This window comes from Euprymna scolopes, chromosome 33 (genome assembly GCF_053919585.1).
Source record: "Euprymna scolopes isolate OS-2025 chromosome 33, ASM5391958v1, whole genome shotgun sequence".
NCBI lineage: Eukaryota > Metazoa > Mollusca > Cephalopoda > Sepiida > Sepiolidae > Euprymna > Euprymna scolopes.
The window spans coordinates 11,682,757-11,706,858 of NC_136514.1; the positions used below are offsets into that span (position 1 = coordinate 11,682,757).

Below are 24,102 nucleotides of genomic sequence, written 5' to 3' on the forward strand. Positions count from 1 at the left end.
AATCACATGAGGAGGTGAATAAGTATAAAGAGGACAGTAGCGCAGTGGATAAAGGCGTTGAGTTTTTTCGCACCCAGGCGAGCATTATATGAAGATAGTTGTTCTAATCTCATCCATGCAGGTTAGAGATTTAGTTGGCACAGAACGCAGTGAAACAACAACAATGAAAGTCTGTAATTACTGGAAATGTAATTACAAGACTATGCATTCATGTCCTGTCACGAATAATAACCTGAGCAATGTAAGCGGATGAGTTGGTCGGAACGTGGTGAAAATGGGGATAACTGTCCATAAAAATGAATATGCAATTTTGTCAAGGGTGTGAGTTCATATAGAAACGTTGATTTCATTGAATAAAATAAAATACGCATCAAGTGCGCTTGAAAGCCAAATCACAACGTAATATTAGGAAAATAAACAAATATTTTACTTGTTTGAAATTTATAACATAAATATATTTCAGAGGTATACGCCATCTTCAGTGTGTTTTTTATTTATTTTTATTTTTTTTTTCTTCCTTACAATGTTGTAAATTTGGAGAAAGAAAAGTATGTTTGTAAAGAGCCGCGTATTGTATCTTAGCGATTGTATTTTGAAATGTTACAACTGTGCGTAGGCAATGGCAAGGAAGAAGAAAAGAAAAAAAAAAGAAACAAAACAACATACTGAAGATGGAGTATATCTCTAAAATATATTTATGTTATAAATTTCAAATAAGTAAAATATTTGTTTATTTTCTTCATATTACGTTGTGATTTGGCTTTCAAGCGCACGTGATGCGTATTTTATTTTTTTCGAATGCGCTTTTTTGTTTACTTTTTTCTATTATCAGCTATTTTCATTTATTTTGTTAGTTTCATTTGTTGTACGGAATATCAACATTTTGGCGGATCGCGCAATACAGAAGAAAATCCTTAAACTAACACACACGGTTCACACTAGTTTCTATGCTACCATGTGCTAATCTAACCTTTTAACATTGTTGAACAAGTTTTATTCGTAGGAGTCTATGAAATTAATATTTAAAGCTATTTGACATATCTTGTCTATATATTAATATGATAGCGTGTGTGTTCTTTTGTGTGTCCGGGTTGTTTAATTGTTATGTTCTTCTATGTGTTGTCATAAATAATTTTTCCAAGAATTCGTCATAAGTTTTGGTTTCAGTTTCGACTATATCTAATGGCATTTAAGTCATCTATTTTTTATAACTAACTTTATCAAGAATTCTTTGTATATTTTGATTTCGGTTTCGATTATGGCTGAAGGAACTCAAGTTATATATATATATATATATATATATATATATATATATATATATATGTCTGTGTGTGTTTATAAGTTATATTTCGATTTCAATTCACGCTAATGCACCCAAGTCATATGGATATATATTTTTTTTTATTTTAAATCGCAACGTTATAACATATAAAAATTGATAGAACATTACTCTATAATAATATATAAGAAATCTGCAAGATTAAAATATCATATTTAAGCGTACTTTACGACCGGACTTTATCGGGCGTTCGTACTAGCTTAGATAAATACTTTTGCAGTTTTAACAAAAAAGCTACAATAATATCAGGGTGTCTCCATTTATGCTGAACATCTACAGAATGCCAACATCAATACATTACATGTGAATGAGTTCCCTGTGGAATTTCCACAGATCCTGCCAGTTAATAATAAATGTAATAAGACCTATTCTTATTTTTTCACTTGTTATACTAAAGTGTTTATTTATTTTCTTTTACTTAATAATTCATTTTGTCTGTGTCTTATTTATTTGGTTTATTTCTTTCTTTTATCGGCTATTTTCAATTTTTTTGGTGAACTTAAGTTTTTTCGTAGCATATTCTGCTGGATTACATGAGACGGGACAAAATTTTACTAAATGATTTTACTCATATTTGTAGACACAGTTTTTTATACATCATTATTTTAGGTGGACTATTATATATTCTATCAGCAGAAACCAAAGAGTCTCATTTGTATCATACGGTTCGAATTTGTTTCTATGAACGATTTCAAAATAAAACAAAACAGAAATAATAATCTTTCTTCTACTATAAATATACAATATTTTTTACAGTGGAATATTTTACATAACACCGGCCAGTGTTATACGGTGTAACGTAAAATATTCCCCTATAAACATTCTTTTTATCTATAAAAGAAGAAAGACTATTTTGTCAAAAAGTCTAAAAGTGTCATTTTTATCATCCCGTTCGAATTTGTTTCTACGAACGATTGCATAATAAAAAATCAGAAATAATAATAATCTTTCTTCTCCTATAAATATAAATAAATATTTTACAGGGGAATATTTTACATAACACCGGCCAGTGTTATACGGTGTAATGTGAAATATTCCGCTGTATTTTTTTGAATCTTTAAAAGAGGAAAGACTATTTTTCAAATCGAATTTTTTTTTCGATACTTATCGGATGAATATCCGTACAAAACATATATAAGAACGCTGCGATAAAGATAAATTATTTTAGTATGAAATTTGAAAAATATAGGCTCAGACGGTTAGAGATTTTTTTTTTTACATTGTACTCGCCACTTATCAAGGCCGGGAAGCCACTCGGGGACAAGTGTTATTGCGTGTACAGTAATCAATGGGATAGTATCGTAGTAATCCTTAATATTGGAGATTTGATAAAGTGTCTTACTTAAGGGGGCGGTTCATCAGGAATTTGTTTATGTTGGACTTGAAGACATCTAAGTTGTAGTTAGGTGAGAAACAGGCAGACGGAAGGGAGTTCCACTGGCTTGAACTTCTAAGTAAGAAGCTTTGTTCATGGAATCTGCGTATTTGTTTTGGCACAGATAAAGAGTGGGGAAAATTACTGACTGTGGTTTCAGCAAGACGGGTGTTTATCGTGAAAGATTGGCGAAGGCGGGCCAGAGATTGAAGCTCAGACGAGCGCATGCCATGGAAGTAACGATAAAACAAAGACAGGCTCGCAAGAAGAGAAAAGAGCATCCCCCACTAAGCTTCGAAGTCTATTTTGTGCTCTGTCAAGGCAGGATAGGCTATTTTAGCTACTCCTGCCCAAATGTGGCAGCAGTACTCTATCCTTGGAAATCAATGGAAGAGGATCTTACTCTCTTTCTCTCTCTCTCTCTCTCTCTCTCTCTTTCTCTCTTACTCTCTCTCTCACTCTCCCACTCACGCACAAACTCTTTTTATATAATAATAAAGATAATAAGCATTTAACTGATGTAATTCTGACTGGAAGCCGGACAAAAAATTCATGCATGAAATAAGAATTTGTTTCAGAATAAGCTGAAATATGCATACCGGCCGGTGATAGAATTACCGGCCCACAGAATTACGACTAATAGAAAACTGACACATGGCTTTTAAAATTTGCGTAATACAGTAAACGTGTATGTTATTTTTTTATTATTGTTGTTTTTTTACAAAGGAGTCACTATTTATCAAACTCGAGGATTAGGGTTTAAGAGGTTATAGTAGTCAATTGGAAAATGTCGTAGTAAACGTTATTAGTGAAAATTTGTAAATTGGATTACTTAAGGGGATAGCTCATCAAGAATTTGTTCACGTTGGACTTGAAAACGACCGTATTGTATTCAGTTACAAAACAGGAAAAATAAACAGTGTTCTGCAGGCGTGCAGTTCTAAAAAAAAACTTAGTTCGTGGAATCTAAGTTTAGGTTTAGGTACAGATAAAGAATTGGGGTATTATTGATAGTGGTTTCAGTTAGAAGAGGGATCGTGAAAGTACAGGCCAGGGGTAGCGATGGATTAGAGCTCAGACGAGCATTTGCCATGAAAATAACGATAAATTAGAGACAAAAATATGTTGCAGGGAAGAGAAAAGGGAATTACCCTACTAGGCTATGACATCTATTTTGAACTCTGTCATGGCAAGATAATCTGTTTCTAGCAGCTCATTCCCAGATGTGGCAAGAGTACTCCATAATTGGACGTACTTGACTTTTATAAAGCTAGAAAATTGTATCAGTAGTGAGATATCTACTAGAGCTGTAGAACGACTCCACCATTTTCCCAGCAGCCTTGACAAGGGATTTGATGTACGTGTTCTATCTCAGATCAGGAGTAAAGATCAGACCCAGAAGTTTGACAAAACATGAAGTGTCCCCGAGACGAGAACTAGTCATTTCAATTTATGCCAGACGGGGACCAGAGTGTTGACGAAAAAAAGATAGCAGATTGGTTTCAGGTGCATTAAAATTAACCAGCGACCTCTTTCCCCATGCATCACATGATCAAGATCAGAGGAGACAGAATCAGAGAGAACTTGTTCGTTTATGGCCTTTGATGTGTTGCCAAAGATGATGGTGTCGTAAGCATAAATGTCTACAAATGATCTAAGGATGTGATTTAATATACCAGGAAGAGATTTTGGCCCAAGATGGACACTTATGAGACTTCAACATTAATACTGTGGATCTTTTTATTCCTGCCCAATTATTTAATTTCAGGTAACTGAACATTTTACGACAGAACCATGTTCACGCACGCAGTTACGGCTTTTCAATATATATCGGAGTAGCAGGGATAGCCTGCGTTACCCGGGTCCACATGGAGTTCCGTTTCGACACACCTGCTATATTGAGGATATTGAGCACTTTTTCGTTATTATATGTCAACCTCATCTGTGGGCAACGTCGATACCTCCACAGTAATTTTTAAAATATAAAATGCGGTAATCCTACTTAAAACAGATAAAAACACGAAAATGTAATCGCCAAAAAAGAAGTACGTGCCAAAGGGATACGAGGAAAGGAAGCTAGTCTCCGGATATTCAGTACTTTTTGGTGACTATATAGCTGCGTATGAGTGTTCGGCGTTGGCCGTGTGCTGGAAAAATTTAGTAAATAAATCACAACGTTTTTTTCAATCAAAACACCAGGGAGTGCCCGTGCAACCGAAAAAAGTGAGCCGCGATGGTCAAGCTGGAAACGTGGAAGCGGGAAAGAAAGCAAAATCTTACGGGCAAACGCTTTTGTCCACCTGACCATGAATCCTTATGACGTCATAAATTTGCAAAATAAGCGTTTTAGTACGCGTGTGTGACTTGCGATAAAAGAACACGAAAAACGAACCCCCGTTCAAAAATGGTTCAGTTAACTCCAACAGAATGAATCCTTTCTTTTTTTTTTATTTCCACATGTTCTCCATCAGGTGCATTGCCCTTTCAAATTGTACCTGTTTTGTGCCGATTTGATCCGAGTGACAAAAGTTGTTAACAGACATACAAATGCACACACAAACACTCAGACATCTTTTCTTTATATAATAAACAAGTGACAGGGGGCTCATATCAGTATAGTTAATACAACAAACGTGTATTTCATGCAGTTTCTAATTTAAAGATAGTTCGAATAATTCCAAGTAGTTCGCTATTAGATGCTCCGATTTTTACAGAATCTTCTCATGCCGAATACTAATTGCCTCAACTATTGTAAACCGACTTCATGCTTAATATTGCTTTAGTGAAGCTACAGAACAAAAATGTTGAATACAAAATAGAAGAACAACGTTTTTCATTTTGTTCACATTTCTTTTTTAATTAGTTGTGTTTAGCACTCGATTGTTGTTTGTTTTTGCTTTTTTACTTTTGTTTTATTAATTAGAATTCTGATTCATCGCATTCACGCAGGGATCGTTTTTGTTTTTTTAATTTTATATTTTTTTTTATATTTTGGATTTTTTTTCTTTTCGAGAAAGATTCTTAATATGTATCTATAAAGATTGCGGTCCTACGATAACCAAGCGAGTAGGTTAGCTAGGGAAATATACAACTTTGCAGATTCCAGCTTGAGGTGAAAGTAACAGACATGCAACTATATAAGGAATGTAAAAACGATTACAATCGATTCACATTAAAACAATAAACAATGGCGAACTCCTTGGCTGGTCATAAACGTCAAAGATGACGCAATTGGATCATAAAAATGACGGATAAAGAAATATCTTATGATATAAAGTTAACAGGAGTGGACTTTCAAGATGACGTTTGTGGCCCAAGATGTATTTTTTTTTAAAGTGAATCACCATTTATCAAGGTCACTGGGCTACTCGAGGATAAGGGTAAGATTGTACAGTGGTCAAAGGGACAATATCATAGTAATCGTTAAAAGTGTAAATTTGGAAAATTAGATGACTTAAGGGGAAACGCTCATAAGGAACTTGTTTACATTGGACTTAAAGACGGCCATATTTTGTCAGCCGAAAAGCAAATAAGTGGAAGAAGGTTCCAAAGGTGTGCAGTTCTAAGAAAGAAGCTTTGTTCATAGAATCTACGTTTAGGTTTAGGCACAGATAAAGAGTGGGTAAAATTATTGATAGTGCTTACACCCAAACGAGTGTTTCTCGTGAATGTTTGGATGTTTGAATAGATTGAAGCTCAGACGAGCACTCGCCATGAAAATGACGATAAAACAGAGACACGCTCGCGACGTCTCTTCTGTGAGAAAGAGCTTATAAGGAAGAGAAAAGGGCATCTGCCACTAGGCTACGAAGTCTATTATGAACTCTGTCAAGGCAGGATAGGCTGTTTTTAGCAGCTCCTGCCCAAATGTGACAGCAATACTCAATCCTTGGACGTACCTGGCTTACTTATATAGGTAGAGAATTGCATCAGCAGGTAGATATCTACTGAATCGATAGAACGGTCACACCATCTTTCCAGTGACCTTGGCAACAGATTTGATGTACGTCTTTCCTTTCGGATCAGGAGTAAAGGTCAAGCCCAGAAGCTTGTCAGAACGTGAATCCTCCCCAAGACGAATGCGCTTCATACAAGGAAAGAAAACTTAGCATTTCGACCCCCGGACACCGCAGGAATATGGAACTGATAAATTTAAGAAGTTGCGTTATGTTTACTGCATGAAAAGGTCATATTTGCAGAATCTTAAATTTGGTTCCGTCATGGAAAAAGAAGGTAACAACAAAAGGTATGCGTGTGTATCGTTAAAAACTGTCTCTCAATGTTTCTTGGCCACTTTTTCTGTAAAGTGTTCTTTGTATTAAACTCCAACCTACCCGCACAGACACCAAGCATTGATATACAGAATTTTACATAAAGGTTATATACCCACCTGACAATGTAGAATGTATTTTAAAGACACATTTACAGCACGTGTTGATATCAGTATAAATTCAGTGTGTAACATGATATTTCGATTATTGAAAATATTTTCTTATCTTGAATTTTATTTTCACGACCTATTGATCGATGTAATCCTACACTTTCTTTAAGTTCGTCATGTTTAACTCGGAAATTATGTGGAACTCCAGAGTCTATACGAAATTTCGAATATTGCTATATTTTATCGGCCATGATCATTAAGTATTGTTCGGTTGGTTGGTTGTTTTGTTTTACGGCATATCAACCCTTATCAGGTTATTTAATGCCGAATCTGGTGATTTTGGAGAACGATTTTTTAATATAATATATTTGTTTTTTAAGTCGTATTCTATTTAACCCATAGTTAGGACCCTAACAGGTACTACCACTCCGGGTCAGAGTGGACCTGGGAGCAATGGAAATTAAAGGGTGGCTCCACACTCCCTAAGGCCTGCAAGCTGGGGCCCTCACCATCGGATATAGTTTACGGTCATATCCGGGACCAAGTATTGTTCGGTTATTTTAACTTATTTCTTAGTTAATATTGCTTGTATATTCAGACTTTTACCTAAAACTTTCAAATGGCTGTCACTTTAATTTTATTGTTATTTAAAACTTTTCCCCGTTTAGTCATGTGTTTAATAATGTAAAGGGATGCATCGTACGAAAACGTGTGTAAAATGATCGATGATTTAAACATAACTCAGAATTAACTCAAATAATAAAAAATCTTCACAATTTATTTTAATAATTGGTTAGAGTAAATAAAAGTGTGTCTAATAGTTTTGTTTTAATTTTACTAAAGTAAGTTCTCGCGAATGAATGGCCCTCTTCTGGGGCTAATACTTGAATACTTATTTTCTATGCAATACATAGAAATTCAAGTTTTCAATAAAGATTCCCATCTACTACTCAAACGTTGAATAAGAATATAAGTGAGAGAAGATTAATTGTGCTCTCCTTAATTGAGTAGTTAACTATTTTATAATGCATCTCTCTTGTTTCAAAAACGCCTTCAACGACGTCATCGCAACCAAAACACAAGATGTCTACGTTACTGGCATTTGTTTTAAAAGTGTGATGACTTCTGATGATGCTTATTTCGATCAATAAATTTTTGTTTAAGTAAGATATGTTCATCTGAATTTCAAAGTAAAAAAAACCGTAAGAATATTCTTTATTAACAGAAATGGAAGGTCATAACAATTAAACGACAATCACTCGGAAGTAAAAAGATGTAAGCGTTACACACAAAATAATACACCCGCTATCGTATCAATATATAGATGTTCTGTGTCTGGTCAAAATAGTAAAAATATGACTTGACTTAGTCTTTGGTTTAGTGTCTATTCAAAATGCTCTTTTTAAAGAAACTATGTTTCCCTCACATGGATCACAACATTGTTTCTAATCCTGTCGTCATGTGGAGGAAAAGATGCACAACACCTTAAATATATTTTAGATCTGTCCACGCAACTTTATAAAAGGTTCTGTCTGTCTGTCATGAACTTTACAATAGCGAATCACAGATATTAATTAAATTCATCTAACGAAGATACGGCTTTTAAAAATTGTAATATTTTATAATATTGACTATATAAAACAATATGATGGTGTGTTTAGTTTTTACTCGAGACTTATAAAAGACGATTTCTTATTGAAAGCCCGACGTTTAATGCCACACCGTATTAGTTATTTTATCCGTTGGTTTAAGAATGTGATCGATTTTAATCCTGTTTTTATTGGCTTTGATCCTACTGTGCGGCTTTGTTAGCGCAACGAATATAGAAATAAACCATTGAATCGGTATGGTGTGATTCAACTCTAATTGATGTTGTCTGTTAATCGTTGGGAAATGTACGTTTTTTTTTTAAACTATGGACAGAAATAGCAATTAGCTTCTAAACAGCCTTCTTTTTTTAAATAAATCACTAGTAAAAACTAAGCACTAAATAATCTAACAAGTTTGGATTGGAAGTATAACAAAAAGGCGAAAGAAAAACAATGTGATATTAAGATTGAGTACAAACATCGAGTCACCGAAGGCGTGAGCAAAACGGCGAATGGATGTAAAGTGTATTATGATATTAAAGGGTTAGGCTTGACGCACATGGGATAGAGGAAACTAGGAAAGGGCCACAGGAAGACGTCTATTTTTGCTTCCTTTTTTAGTTTTAGTGAAAAGCATCAAAGGTAGAATGCAAAAGTCGTCATAAAACTCAATTTATTGAAGGCATACTTTAATATTATAAAAAAACGGCATAATCAACTCTACACATTAGTCCATGTTAGATCATCAAGATTAGGCAACATTGAAGCAAAACTAAAAGTGGTAACTAATTGAGAATACTAGGTGCTGTATATCTTCTTCACTTATTATTGTACGAGTTAGAAAAACATTTCATCAAAGGCATGAAAATTGTTAAAAAAAATGTTTTTACTATAGGCTTTAAAAATAAAGGTACAAGATTCAATTTGAAAGTTATTTATCTTCTAAGTGCACTTTTATAAATTTTACAAAGTAACGTATAAACATTTAATTTGAATTGAATCAAAAAATTACCTTGTACATTTTGGTGCATTTTTTAACAAAAATCATTGAACATTTTATATCTATATCATTAATTGCTAGATGAAAATAATGTTTTTGAATTGCACTCTGGTCTCTGGATCATAGTGATGGATCCAGGTTTCATCCTGTGTAATCAGTCTTTTGAAAAACTTTGATTCATCTTCTTAGCACATCTGCAAATTCATCCTCGAGCACTCGACGCGTTCTCGCTTCTGGAATGGTGTGAGCAACCTGGGAATCAATCTGGCAGACACCTTATGCATATGCAAATGGTCATGAATGATAGTTTCCACAGACCCTGTACTAATCTGGACATCTTGGGCTATTTGGCGAACAGTAATGCGCCGATCTTCCAAAGTGGCAGCCTCAATTGACGGGCAGATACCTCATTAATGGCAGCTATTTCCACAGACTTCCGGCCATATTTGAATTCACGATGCCAGCGTCATACAAGGTCATAAGATGGGACATTATCACCATAAGTTTCTTTCATTTCACCAAAAATCTCCTGTGGTGTGCGTCTATTCAAATACAAAAACCTGATCACTGCTCGACATTCAACAGGCTCCATTTCACACCTGACTCAGTTCAAACACCTGTATAACAGAAACCACAATTAGTTCAGAGCTGTAATTTGCCACATAACCCGTAGAGATATAAATCATTGCACATGCAAATTTCCAGCTAGATCAGACAACTGGAAGTGGGTCAGGGGCATTACTTATTGCATGCCCCTCGTATTTTATTGCATGCCCCTCGTATCTATTTAGCAAATGAAGGAAACTAAGTATTGCAAATTTTACCTGTAATTACAGCAAAATAAATCACTTAAAAGCAGGAAAATTCGAAAACAAAAAGCATCATCTATTCGTTTGATCTTTGTCATAAAAATAACATAACAAAATAAACAAAAAATGAGTGCTTTTATTTTCGTGTTCTCTTGCCAATATTTCATAATTACAAAATGGTTTCTGACTTATTTATTTGTATTTTATGGTTATTTTTTTAAGTTAATACATGATGCTTTAATAATATCATGTCTTGTCAATGTCAAACTATAATCATGTTCGTAAGTATAACTCACGACTTTCATATTTTCATTTTATCTTCTCACTTCTTATCTCATGCGTGGGTGACAGAAGATTTTCCATTTTCGTTTTCTGAATCATTGCGTCGTCTCTATTTGAGGGGGAAGGGGCAGAGGTGCAAGTGTGTGTCAGAATGACGGCTTCTCTGGATTTCGTCGACGTGTATCATATTTTCTATTTATCTTTTTTCTTCCGAGTCTAATTTCAATGTTTCTGTCTCTACACTCTGTCATTTAGTTAAATCCTGTAATAATCCGATTTCGAATAAACCGCTAAATCTCAACATGTGCTATTTTCTTTTTGCTCATGATTGAAACAAATAAATGTCGGAAACTAACCTGTCTACACAATAAATATTGCCGCATGTAATATATTCATTCATTCATTCATTCATTCAAGTGGTGACATGTATTCATTCAAGTGGTACAGGCGTTGACGGCTACGGCTCTCCATCTATGTATCTCCCTCAGAGAATTCATGAATTCATTGTTGCTCATTATTTTTGGTGTTGTCCAAGTATTCAGACTCTCAAGTATGTTTCCCGCTGTTGTTCTCTGCTTTATCGAATCACGATATGTAATGCAAACAAATTTGTTCTATTCCTTCTTTTGTTGAGACGATTCATCATGAAACTCATTTGTCTTTTTCTTGCTGTTATTATTGGAGATATTTCTGCGTTTGTCATACTTAATACCTCTTTTTTGGGGTCAAGACATCTGCAAAATTCTCCTAAGAAATAAAGTTTCAGTTGCCTCTTGCCTTGTACTCGTTATGTTGGTGACATACACAGATACATTTTTACTACACAAGTAGTTTTAAGTACGGCACAATCACGTTCACAAGCCGATTCTCGCCAAATCACCGAAGTAAAGCAACGTTAAACTTGGCCAGTACCAGATGTGTGGTTATTAGGAAAGGCTAAGCGCTGTATGTACCTTCTTGGAAGGTTGGTAGTGGGGGCAGCACCCTCACCCCGAAAAAAATCTCCTTGCTACAAAACCAACTACAAAAGTTGTGGATGGTCTATGTCCCTCCAAGAGCTCAATGCTATGGATTGCTATTTTCTTATTCTAGAACGGTACAGAATAGTGTATTTTTATTTGCTACCAATAATTCCTGGTCATTCCCCGTAATTGTCGTTATTAATTACAGACGTATTCGTATTCATTAAAAACACCATTACTTTCCCCTTTAGTTCAATATTCTTTTAGTAAGTTTTGTTACGCAATAAATGTCGCCCGGATTGCCTAGTTACACATGAAGGTTCCCAATTAGGATACTAAAAAGAGCTCTGAGTTGGTTTCAATAAAAAGCAGGGAAATGTTGGCAGCTGGATTAGCTGCCCCATACTCAGCGCTACAATCTTCAAAGGAAAGAAATTGAAAACAAAAAACAAACCTGGAATAACAACAATTACCATTAGAGATGCTTTGTTGCCTTTTAGTGCATATTTTAAACTGATTTAAGGCGATAATTTAAGCTGATTTTAAGCGAATTTGTTGTTGCGGAATTTCTTTTTGCCTCCTCAATTTGAAGTTATTTTTTGAAATTGACGTGAACACTAAACGATTTTAATTAAAAGTCAAATATGAACAGGTAAAATTATAGAGAAATAGGTGCTAATGCACTTACTGATCGGCGCTATTTTTTAAATCGTATTTCCAAGTTTAATTAAAGTTTTATGTGTTTTTATTTATTCAATTGTAAGGTTAACGTACAGAATAGGTACATAACATCCTCCCCACGTTAAGAATGGCTTTTTAAATAATAACGTTATTATTTCAGCACGGATCAATAAGTAGAAATAAAAGGCGAATCAAATGAGGCATAGGTTTTTTAAACAGCTACATTAAATTTAGCTTAAATTTGCAGTTTAAAATAAATAGAAAAGAGGCTTGCCTTTTTTCTGTTGTCCTTGGTCTACGGGCTGGGATCAAAGTGTAGTATCTGTTCCGGCAGATACTGCAAGCAAAGACCATATATGTGGGGGAAACCCCACATATCAGACCTTGGTCAATGTAGGGGCAACCCTTCATACCAATTGTCACTATCCAGCTCCCATTTCCCACCCATTTGGAGCTGGTCCCCTTTTCCCTCCCCCTCCCTCTCTCTCTCTCTCTCCCCACATTAAAAAACGGCCTTGTACCTAATTTGCTCAGTGGGGAAGCAAATAAATACTTCTTGGCCTTCGGGCCGGGATCAAAGTGTAGTATCTGTTCCGGCAGATACTACACTTAAGATAATTTGTACCAGTCAATGGAGGGGAAACCCTCTATACTGGGACAATTATTATTTTTGGTAACCAGAGTGCCCCCTTTTTGCCTACTTTTAGGGGAGCTGGTTTTTACCTCACATTAAAAACGGCCTTGTGCCTAATTTGCTCAGTGGGGGAGCAAATAAATATCATCTGTTCCGGCAGATACTGTAAGCAAAGACCATATATATAACCCCACATATCAGACCTTGGTCAATGTAGGGGCAACCCTTCATACCAATTGTCATTATCCAGCTCCCCTACTCCCAGGGGAGTTGGTCTCCATTTCCCCTTCACTCCTCACTTTAAAAATCGGCCTTGTGCCTAATTTACTCAGTGGGGGAGCAAATAAATACCTCAAAGTGTAGTATCTGTTCTGCAGATGCTGCACTTAAGATAATTTGTACCAGTCAATGAAGGGGAAACCCTCTATACTGGCACAATTATTATGTTTGGTAACCAGAGTGCCCCCTTTTTGCCTACTTTTAGGGGAGCTGGTTTTTACCCCATATTAAAAACGGCATTGTGCATAATTGGCTTTGGTGGAGAAGCAAATAAGTACGTTAAATTTGCAGTTTTTGAAAAAAAATACAAGTGCGAACTTTCTTTTTTGCCGGTACTGTATCTCTTTATTTATTCTCACTAGCACCAATGATTAAACAGACATTAGCTGGTTATGTTTTTCTCCGAAATTCATGAATGTATATAATAGCAGCTGTTTTTACCGATTCCTCATCTGCTGCACCTATGTTGTTATATGTAATGAAAAGATCACACAATAATAAAACATATTCATAAATCAAGCATAACCTGAGCATATGGCGTAATCAAATTGATACACTTCTTCCCGTTAATCACCGTAGGTAAGCAACATGTAGCCTATTCAGTACCAGATAAGCGACTACATATTTGAGAAATAGCAGGGGAAGAGAATTCCGACGTCCCCCGTATAAACTGCAAAAGCCTACCGTCGTCATCTACCATCCTCGGGATATATGTGCGACAGGGATCGCTTGTGAATTTAATATTCCTATGAAATTTCCTCCCCCAGAGAATGTCAATTAAACTCGTCTCAGGTGAATGACGTGTTCTTTTTGTTGTTTTGTTGCTTTTTTTAATACTGTGCGGTGTCTTATACATTTATTAGTGATGAACGGGTTTTATATTTTTACCTTTGTGAGAAAATAGTTTAAAACAATGAGAAGCATGTCTAGATGTATACGTAAAAGTATGGTAATATTTCTTGCCATCTAAGCGAAGCTGTATTTGTCAACCCCCTTTGCGTCTACTATATGGTTACCATGACTACAAAAGAGCAAAACAATAACAAACATGTCTAGATATTTACGTAAGACTTGAATGCATTTGTTTACTAGTGAGAAATAGAAAAACGTTACCGTCAGCCATCTTCCTGTAATGCATTTTACTCACATACTTAATGTCTTCTGTACATTAAGGTGAACATTCCCACTGCCTACTTAATCTAATTTATAAAACTCACTGTCTTTCTGTCTGTCTGTTTCAATATTTTGGAACTCTATCTCTTCCAAAACGAAAAGTCGCAGAGCGGGTTCGGGGCATAAAATGGTTGCATTTTTATGAATCATTCTTTTATACTTCTTTAGCCATAAAAATAGTTTAAAGGGATCCAGAAGGGGTCAAAATTGAAAAAAAAATCATTATACATTTAATATATTCATCTAGTTTATTTTTAATCAGCTAATATGCGTGCCATCTTGGAACAGTGGTAACGTCAGCAGCTTTGAATGTTACAGATTTGCTTTCTGTTTCGGTTCAAACTGATGACACCCAAATATATTTTTTTAAAACTTTGGAAATCACGACTCTATAATAATATATACGAAATCTGGACAAATTAAAATATCATATTTAAGCGTATTTTACGACGGGAAAGACCAGGCGCCACCCGCTAGTGTATATCTAGAAGTATAAATGTTGCTTTCTAGGCCATTCTAACCCATTCTATATCTATCGTTACTAAAATATATCACGCATAATCGTCCAAGCTCCAACAACTTTCCCATCGCCGCATTGTGAAGCAATGCGCATGCTTTTACAAGTATTTTAAGCTGATTAATACAACTAACTGCTTTTACAAGTATTTTAAGCTGATTAATACAACTAACTGAAAAAGAGGTACGAGAATAGAAGTGGTAACATTAAAGCGAGCGACCAGATTATTTTCTACATAGTCATGGACATTCCCAATCCACTTCTGTCAGCGATGGAGCGATGGCTGTGCAAGGGCTTCTGGAGCGCACTTTGTTAATCACATCTCTCTCGTTACTTTGAATCGGTTTCGTTAATGCTCAACAGGCGTCGCGAATGTTGATCGTGTCTATTGTTTCCGCATTGAGGAATTCAATAACGCATCTCTGCTTCTAACTCACGTCCGGGACAGGGATTGCTTTTTTAGAGGCTCAGTTTGTTAATATGTGCAACTGAGATATGAAACGTTTAGGTCATGGATGCATACGTTCAGTCACCATAACAGTTCAGTTTGTAATCCTCTCTGATCTATTAGAAAAAAGTTCTCTCTGATTCTCTCTCCTCCGATCTTGAGCAAGTGATACAATGGGGAAAGAGGTGGCTTGTTACTTTTAATGCATCTAAAATCAAGCTTTTATCTTTATCTCATCAACGCTCTGATCCCCATCTGGCATCAATTGAAATGAATGGCTCTCGTCTTGAGGAGGCCTCATGTTTTGACAAGCTTCTGGGCTTGACCTTTACTCCTGATCTTAAATGGAACACATACACTAAATCCGTTGCCAAGGCCGCTGGAAAAATGGTGGGATCCTTCTATCGATCCAGTAGATATCTCACTATTGATGCAATTCTCTATCTATACAAGAACCAGGTACGTCCAAGGATGGAGTACTATTGCCACATCTGGGCAGAAGCTGCTAGAAAGGACTTATCCTGCCTTGATAGAGTTCAAAATAGACTTCGTAGCCTTGTGAGGGATGTTCTTTTCTCTTCCCTGCAACCTCTTTCTCACAGAATAGTTGTTGCGAGTTTGTCTCTGCTTTATCGTTAGTTTCATGGCAGATGCTCGTCTGAGCTCCATTCTATGGTCCCCCCTCGTCAGACTTTCACAAGAAACACCCGTCTAGCAGAAAACACTATCACTAGTTTCACCCACTCTGTATCTGTGCCTAAACATAAGCGTAGATTCCATGAACAAAGCTTTTTTTTTTTTACAACTGCACGCCTATGGAATTGTCTTCCGTTTTCCTGCTTTCCAGCTGACTACAATATGGTTGTCTTCAAGTCTAACGTAAATAAGTTCTTGATGAGACGTTCCATATAAGTTAACAAATTTACCGAATCTCCATTACTAACTATTACGATATTGTCCAATTTCTACTGTACAATCTTTAAACCTTATCCTCGAGTAACCTCTTGGCCTTGATAAGTGGGGATGCCCATGTAAAAAAAAAACAGAATAAAAGTAAGACGCAAAGCTGTTGGAACGCGTCTCGTATATATTCACGCAAATTACAATATAACTAAATTGCAGTCAAAATATACTTTGGTGCTTGTGCAGATTCAGATTTATAAATGAATGCATTTCAGGTAAAAATATCATTTCGAACTAAAATATTATGGAGAAAAGATTATAAACCAAAACAATACAAAAAGCGATCGAGTATGGAAATAATTACATGTAAAAATAGAATTTATCGAATTATCAAGTTAGATGGTATTTTTTCATGGGAGACAGTCGTGTGCCGAAATCTGTATGCCAAACTGATTTATCGCCTTTGATTTTAATTAACTTTAATGGAATTGAATAAAGACTACGCTATTTTTTACATCCAGCGTATTTTTACTTGATCATTTTTCGTAATTTTTTTTTGGGGGGGGTATACTAATTTCGTCATTATTTATAATATAAATCTCACCTGTCTGTTTAAATGTATGTATGTATGTGTCAGGTCATGTCATATGCTACTGGTACCATGTAACCCAGTACTACCTGCCTCATGGTCGGGTCACCGGCGACTAAACTGGTTCCCCCACCAGACTTGTTTGGTGAGGAGGCCGGCTAGTCTCCCTGGATGATTAAAAACAAGACCTTCCAAAGGGCGAATGAACTCTTTTTCTGGGTCAACGGCCAACTAGCACCGTGTATATTTGTGTGCGTGTATATGTGTATTGGGGTAGAGAGGGCTCCCGTAAGCCGTGGTGAAGGCAACCTTTCTAGGAGAAGCAAATCTCTGATTTAAAAAACCATAAAGCGGGACACCAGTACCCGCATTAATCTGGTCTGCAGTTTAATTTGTTGCTGGCTATCTTGCTCTTGCTTGTTGCTGGATCTCAACATTTTGAACCGAGAGAAAGACTTAGCTGTCGTACAAAGCTAAGACTCTGTAACATCATCTTTGTATAGATACTCCCTCAGGCCTTTGGGCTCATGGATTTTAAATGTCTGAGGGAGTGGCACTCGTCTGACAAGACGTTGCAATCATCATCATTTATGTCTCGCAAAAACTTTCGACAGGGCGACGGATTTTCACGACATCGGTATCATTTTGAAGCTCGACACTTTAAGGACGACAAATATCGAAAAAATGGCCAAAAACATTAATTTCTTCATCCTCAACTGGGCAGTTTTCTACAGGGATGGGTCGCTTTTTTGCCGATATTTTCGAAAGTCGCCCCTCTCTTTGATTGACTAGCCTTAATTTAAACTTTCGCCAGCTCTTGTTTGGCGATGGACAAAACGGCAAAGACGTCACGTTTGTTTTTCATGTTCTTTTCGTCCTTCGCAATACGGGTTCCCCCCTGCCTGCCTGCCTACTACCACATTTCTTTTGCTCAAAACACACCTCAAACCACTCTGGCAACGCTGGGCACCCAGGCTAGTAACACATAAATAGGTAATATTGTATTAAAGTGAAATGGCTTGGTTTAAAAGACTGCCAATAAGAACAGGCATCAAATTATTTGATTTTATTTGGTGTTAAATAATCCGAAAAGGGTTGATATGCTGTAAATAAAAAAATAATAACAGTAAAAAAAAAGAATTATATGTTACTTATTTAAATATAACAACTGGTGTTTGTGCCCGAGGACATTGTTTATTAAGGGTGTATAGTTGGACGAACATTCCTTGTGGATATCATGATAAGCACGTTAGTTTGCTTGCTGTAGAAACTTCCAAAACGATGCCAAACCTTAGGGAATATTTACACGCCCTCAAACAGATCTACTCCGTTTTTAGATTAGAAATACCGGATATTAACTAAGTCGATCTCTTCCCTGGATACATCACGGAATTCTCCCTATCTTTTCCGCCCGCTAATGTGGATATCGAATATATTTTTTTGCTCCATTGAAGTTTCCATAGACCCGTTAATATTTGATGTTGCAGGCAATCACGTTTTTATGGCCGTCTAACATATTATTGAACATTAGAGAAACATATATGCATGTATGTGTGTATGTGCTTCTCATGTATATGTGTTTACGTGTGTTTATGTACAACAATAAGGCCGTAGGCGGATAAAAATATAAAGTAAAAAAGAAAAAAAAAACGATATTGATTTACTTCCCAATATTACTTTCGAAAATATATGCGTTCCTTTTTTAAATGGAGTATACTTCATACTTAAATGTGAATACCATAATGACTTTGGTTTATCTACTTTACGGTATATCAACCAGTTCAGTGTTGCGAGCGATTGGCTGACACATTAGTCCAAATATTTACACAGATATAATACAAAGGTTTGTACACAGAAAAGAAAGTGGGTGACATTTCTAAGCGACTACGTAAAAAAACTAAAAACATAAGATTCTCTCAGTATTGAATGAGTCGCGTATATATATATATATATATATATGTGTGTGTGTGTGTGTGTGTGTGTGTGTGTGTGTGTGTGCGTGCGCGCGCGTGCTTGTATGTGTGAAAATGTATGAAAAAAGAATACGAAAAGTATAACAGCTTATAACTTTTCTTTATTCGTTTTCTATTAGTGACCGGCAGGAATACAAAATATGACGAAAAAAAATTAAAAAAGCTGTTTTACAAGTACATATTTTCGAGCGATCCTACAGTCTTCACCAGTGTAGTCAAAAAGATGCGCGTACACGAGTGAATAGGAAAAAGAAGACGAAGGAGAAGAAGGTATAGCCAATGATAAGCTGCCACGCCAGTCTTAAATACATACACATATAAGTACACACATCCAGGAAAATACACAATACATACATATAACAGAAAAATATAAAAATAAACAGTAAATAGATATAAAGAAACGCACATTTAACTATCTAATTATTTGAATTGCAACAGTATTTATTCGAAAACAGAAAACAATTAAAACGATATAAGACGTTATAAGTAAAAACATTGTAAAAACATTTATAAATCAACGGCTATTTTATCGTTCGAAAAAAGAACGAACACGTCGCTTCCAAATTAAACTGTATTTAAAGACCGATACAGAACGCTCATTTCTATTTATTTTATACATATAATATATGCATACAGATACGCATACAAACCAATACACACACACAAACATATATATATATATTTATATATATAAAACATGTATATCTTTCTACATATATATCTATATCTATATATATATATATATATATATATATGAATATACATATGTATTTGTATAAATATATATAATATATATATATCTTTCTACATCTATATATGTATATGAATATATATATATATATATATATATATATATATATATATATATATTGAGAGAGAGATTTACGGGCGCTTTCAATAAGTTAACAGGTTTTTTTGTACAAACATTTCAAATTGTCGTAAACCTGAAAATTCAGTATGTTATTACTATAATCTTATAAGATCACTGATCATTTTTTAGGATTTAAATAATGAACAGCTTCAACTGGAATTGGGATATAGGAATTACTACTATCAGCCTGGGTCTAAACGGCAGTCCATTAAGTGGAAACATGTTAGTTCTCCATTGAAGAAGTTCAAGTTGCAGCGGTTTACGAAGAAGGTGATGCTCACGTATTCTTGAGATATGCAAGGGCCAATAACCATTCCAAATCATGAGAAATAAAGCTCTGTTTACACTGCCTTACACACACACACACACACATATATATATATATATGTGTATATTATAGATTATATTATTATTATTATTATTAATAATAATAATAATAATAATAATAATAATAATAATAATAATAATAATAATAATAATAATAATAATCCAAGGCAGATCAATTATCGTTTCTAAATTGTTACTCCTCTTGCCAAGGTTTCAACAATCAGTTTAAACTAATTTTTGTTACGTTCGTTAGTTCCTCATATGATGGCATACGCATTTTGACAACCTGGATTCTTCCAATATTTAAGCATGATTTAATTATGTTAAGTATTCGTCCAATGATACCGTATGATCTGATTTTCCTGAGTAGATCATCGTGCCATAACATTTCAAAAGCCTTAGATATATCTAGGGCTACTTTGTCTAGTGTATGGTATATGCGTTCAGAGATTACAATTACCTTCTGTCCAACGGTCTAGTCTAAATCTATATTGTTATTCGGTAAGAAGTTTAGCAACTGTAAGGTGATGGACTAGAGCTTGCTAAATTATGGACTCAAATATTTCAGCGAAAAGAGGGAAGGGGCTAATGGGGCGATAATTTAATGGTCAGTTCTTTCGCCAAAATTTTTTATAAACTGGTACTACAGAAGCAGTTTGTCAGCAGCCAGGAAAGCAAGATCCGTTAAGGCATTTGTTGAAAAGTTCGGAAAGGACTGGAGCTACCTATTAACTTACAGACTTCATAAATTGTTCTACGTTTTTTAAAATAATTTTTACTTTAATATTTGAGGAGAGCAGGAGGGTATAGAAGTACGACTCTTAACTTTTCAAGAAAAAAATCTATTCTTTCTAATCCCATGTTTCTTGAATATATACCCTGTGGCTCGCACGTTTTTTTTCATAAAAGTAAGACTGAATTCCACACACACACACACACACACACACGCACACACACACACACACCCATATGTATATGTATGTATATATATTTTTTTCATGGAATTGTGTGAAGGAACCCACTTACATTGAGCCAATATGTTTTATGTTGCACGACTGAACATACGTCAGAGGGGTGGGTCCTGGAAAGGGAAAAGAAAAAAAAGCACGAGAACTTGAAAATTCTTACCTCGTAGTCTATTCGAAACTTTCGAAGGAGACCGAGTTCTATAAATATCCGAATGCTGGCTTGGACCATTTCTTCTGATTCCAACGAGAAATCATTAAAACGTAAATCGGACAGGTGGAGTTCAATGGCTTCTGGGATCGATTCCGCCTGTGAATAATGATTAAAAAACAAAACGGTTAAGAAATCTACGAGACAATTATAAAATAAATAATCTTTTATTTCGTAAAACAATTGTTCCATATATATTAAGTATATGTTATGTAAAAATGTATTATCTTTCTGTAACGATAGTTTCATCGCACATATTCTTAGACATGCTTATATGCAATAAAAATATTATACGAGAACAGTATAATACACGCATTAAAATAATTTTGTCAAACCTGATATCCAATTTAATCGGAAACATACACTCTGTGGTTAAGGAAAAGTCCATAAATGGGCTTTTCCGTAACTACAACCAAGGTAAATGTTTCTTGCATGTTTTTCCCGTTAGGGATCCCCCCCTCTTTTTTCTTTCTATTCAAAAAATGCTACATTGCCAAAAGTGTGTTTATTCATGAAGTCTGAAGAAATGCTGGTTTTTGAAAATTTTCAAACGATATAATGCTTGAAATTGTCGAACTGGACATCGAAACAAGTGTAACATAAAATGAAATACACTTTTCGTTGCCATCTACACCTTGTCTGGAATTCTTGATTTTGCACACACAATATATATATATATATATATATATATGTATATATATATATATGTATATATATATATATGTATATATATATATGTATATATATTCTTATATTTTGTGTGTGTGTGTTAAGAAGTCTTTTTTTCCATTTATTTAAAATGAAAATACAACTCTGTTATATATGGGTCGCGGAATTGCATCCATCTGCAAAATTACATATTTACATATTCTTTTAAAGATTCATTTTAATAAATTTCTTCTTAGTTTTTTTTTTCGGTTTTCTTGTGGAACGATCATCTTTAGTTAACTATTATGTGTAAGTATATTCATGCAGATATTCTACATGATTTATACTTGCGTAATATTTGTGTAAAAATGGTTCTAGTAAATACAAACCTACTATATAATTTTATAATTTTTTCAACCTTTGAATCTTTAAATAAACAAAAATTAGTCCCGATTCACCTTCTCACATTTCTTATTCGCTTCCAAAGATTCACAATAGTCCTAACGTTATTTGAGGGATGATCAGTTGTTTACCATGAAAATTAAGTCAGAACAAATTTTCACACTATAAACTGTCTAATAAAATAAGAATTAATTAAATACACTCATTTAAGAAAAAGTTATTTGATTTTAAAACTGTAAAGTGACTTTTTGGTCAGGCTATATATGTATGTGTATGTGTATATATATGCTTACAACTTCACGCATACTGGCACAGATACATACGTAATACAGGTCAAGGCATTGTGAAGTATTGCGCAGACATCGCGGCACACGAGCATATATATCCCTACTATAATATATAAATAGCTGTATATATACAATTTTATATTATTAATCATTTTATCATTATTATTATTATTAACTAACAAGATATGTGTCCCAATTTACCCAAATGAAATCGAGAAAGAGTTAAAAATAAATAAAATATCAAAGTAGCAAGTATTTGATCTAAATAATGTTTCATGTTTTCTTATGCTTTTAGCTATGATTAAAGTATATGTGTACTCCGTTTGAGCATGACAAGTGTAGTCTCTGGTTTTATTCGGGTGACTCTCTAGTCAAATGAATCTCCTGCTGATTTCTGTTAAAAGAAACCCTCGAAAATACCAACTTTAAATTTTCAATTATTTTTTCATATTTTTGTTCTAGACCTACCCTAAATTGCGTTTATCTTAGAAGGACAACATGCATCGTTTTAATTGGATCTCATTTTGATGTTACTCCTAATTAGAGGAGAGTATTATAAAATATGACAAGTCAGTCACACCCGTGGTGTATATAAACAGCTATATAAGACGTTTTTCTTTATATTTAAACAAGATAACGACTATTATAAAGTAAGTCTGCTACATAGATGCCCGTGCAACACCACGATGTAAGTATCGCTTCAGACTTAAAAAAAGAAATCACTCGAATGTTCAAACGCCATTGACGAAAACCAATAACAACGTTATAAAATGTGTTCATTCCTGTATATTTTGATGCTTCGGCACATTTATTGCCATGAAATCAGAATAATGCTGTGAAATCACACGAAAAATTTTATGTTTTACTATTTTATGTTCCTTTTTAATTATTTTGGAATATAAGTAGTTAAAATGAAAATATTTAAGAATGAAAATCATAAAAATGTTTGTAAATAATTCGTTCCATTCTAACTATGAGAAAATAAACGAAATTACATACAACTAAACAAAGCAAAATATACATATATTTAACGAAAGATGTTTGGTTTCCGAAAAAAATGAAAATCACGTTGTTTATTCAGCTGAGCGTCAATATTCCATTTCTACATTTGTGTCATGGAAAAATATATATAAAACTCAATCAACATAACAAATAGAAATTCAAACAAGTTTATAAATCGAATTCCAAAACAGAACAATCCTTGGTATACTGTATATGTTTTCTGATAATAAAAATCTATTTTGACTAAGACACGTTTAATTTGTTTAGACGAATGGGTTTTTCAATATTGCTACAGTAAAAAAAAAAAAATAATCGCAAATAAAATACGTGATTGTTTCTCTGACAAACAATCCAAGTTAAGTGCTTTCACAACACTTAAGCAATGCAGTATTGGATAAATATAGATAGAATTGTTTGTGTTTGTGTATATGTGTGCGTGTGTTTATCGTGTATCA

The 24,102-nt window shown here is 34.5% G+C and overlaps 1 protein-coding gene across 1 annotated transcript in view; it reads right to left on the bottom strand.

The window, feature by feature from the left end:
* Positions 1-24,102, bottom strand: part of LOC145258141 (dual 3',5'-cyclic-AMP and -GMP phosphodiesterase 11A-like) — a 1,328,815-nt gene that overhangs the window by 392,575 nt on the left and 912,138 nt on the right. The window contains exon 12 of the mRNA XM_080115926.1: positions 21,261-21,407. Coding sequence (XP_079972052.1) covers positions 21,261-21,407 — 147 coding nt within the window. The remainder of the gene's footprint in view (positions 1-21,260; positions 21,408-24,102) is intronic.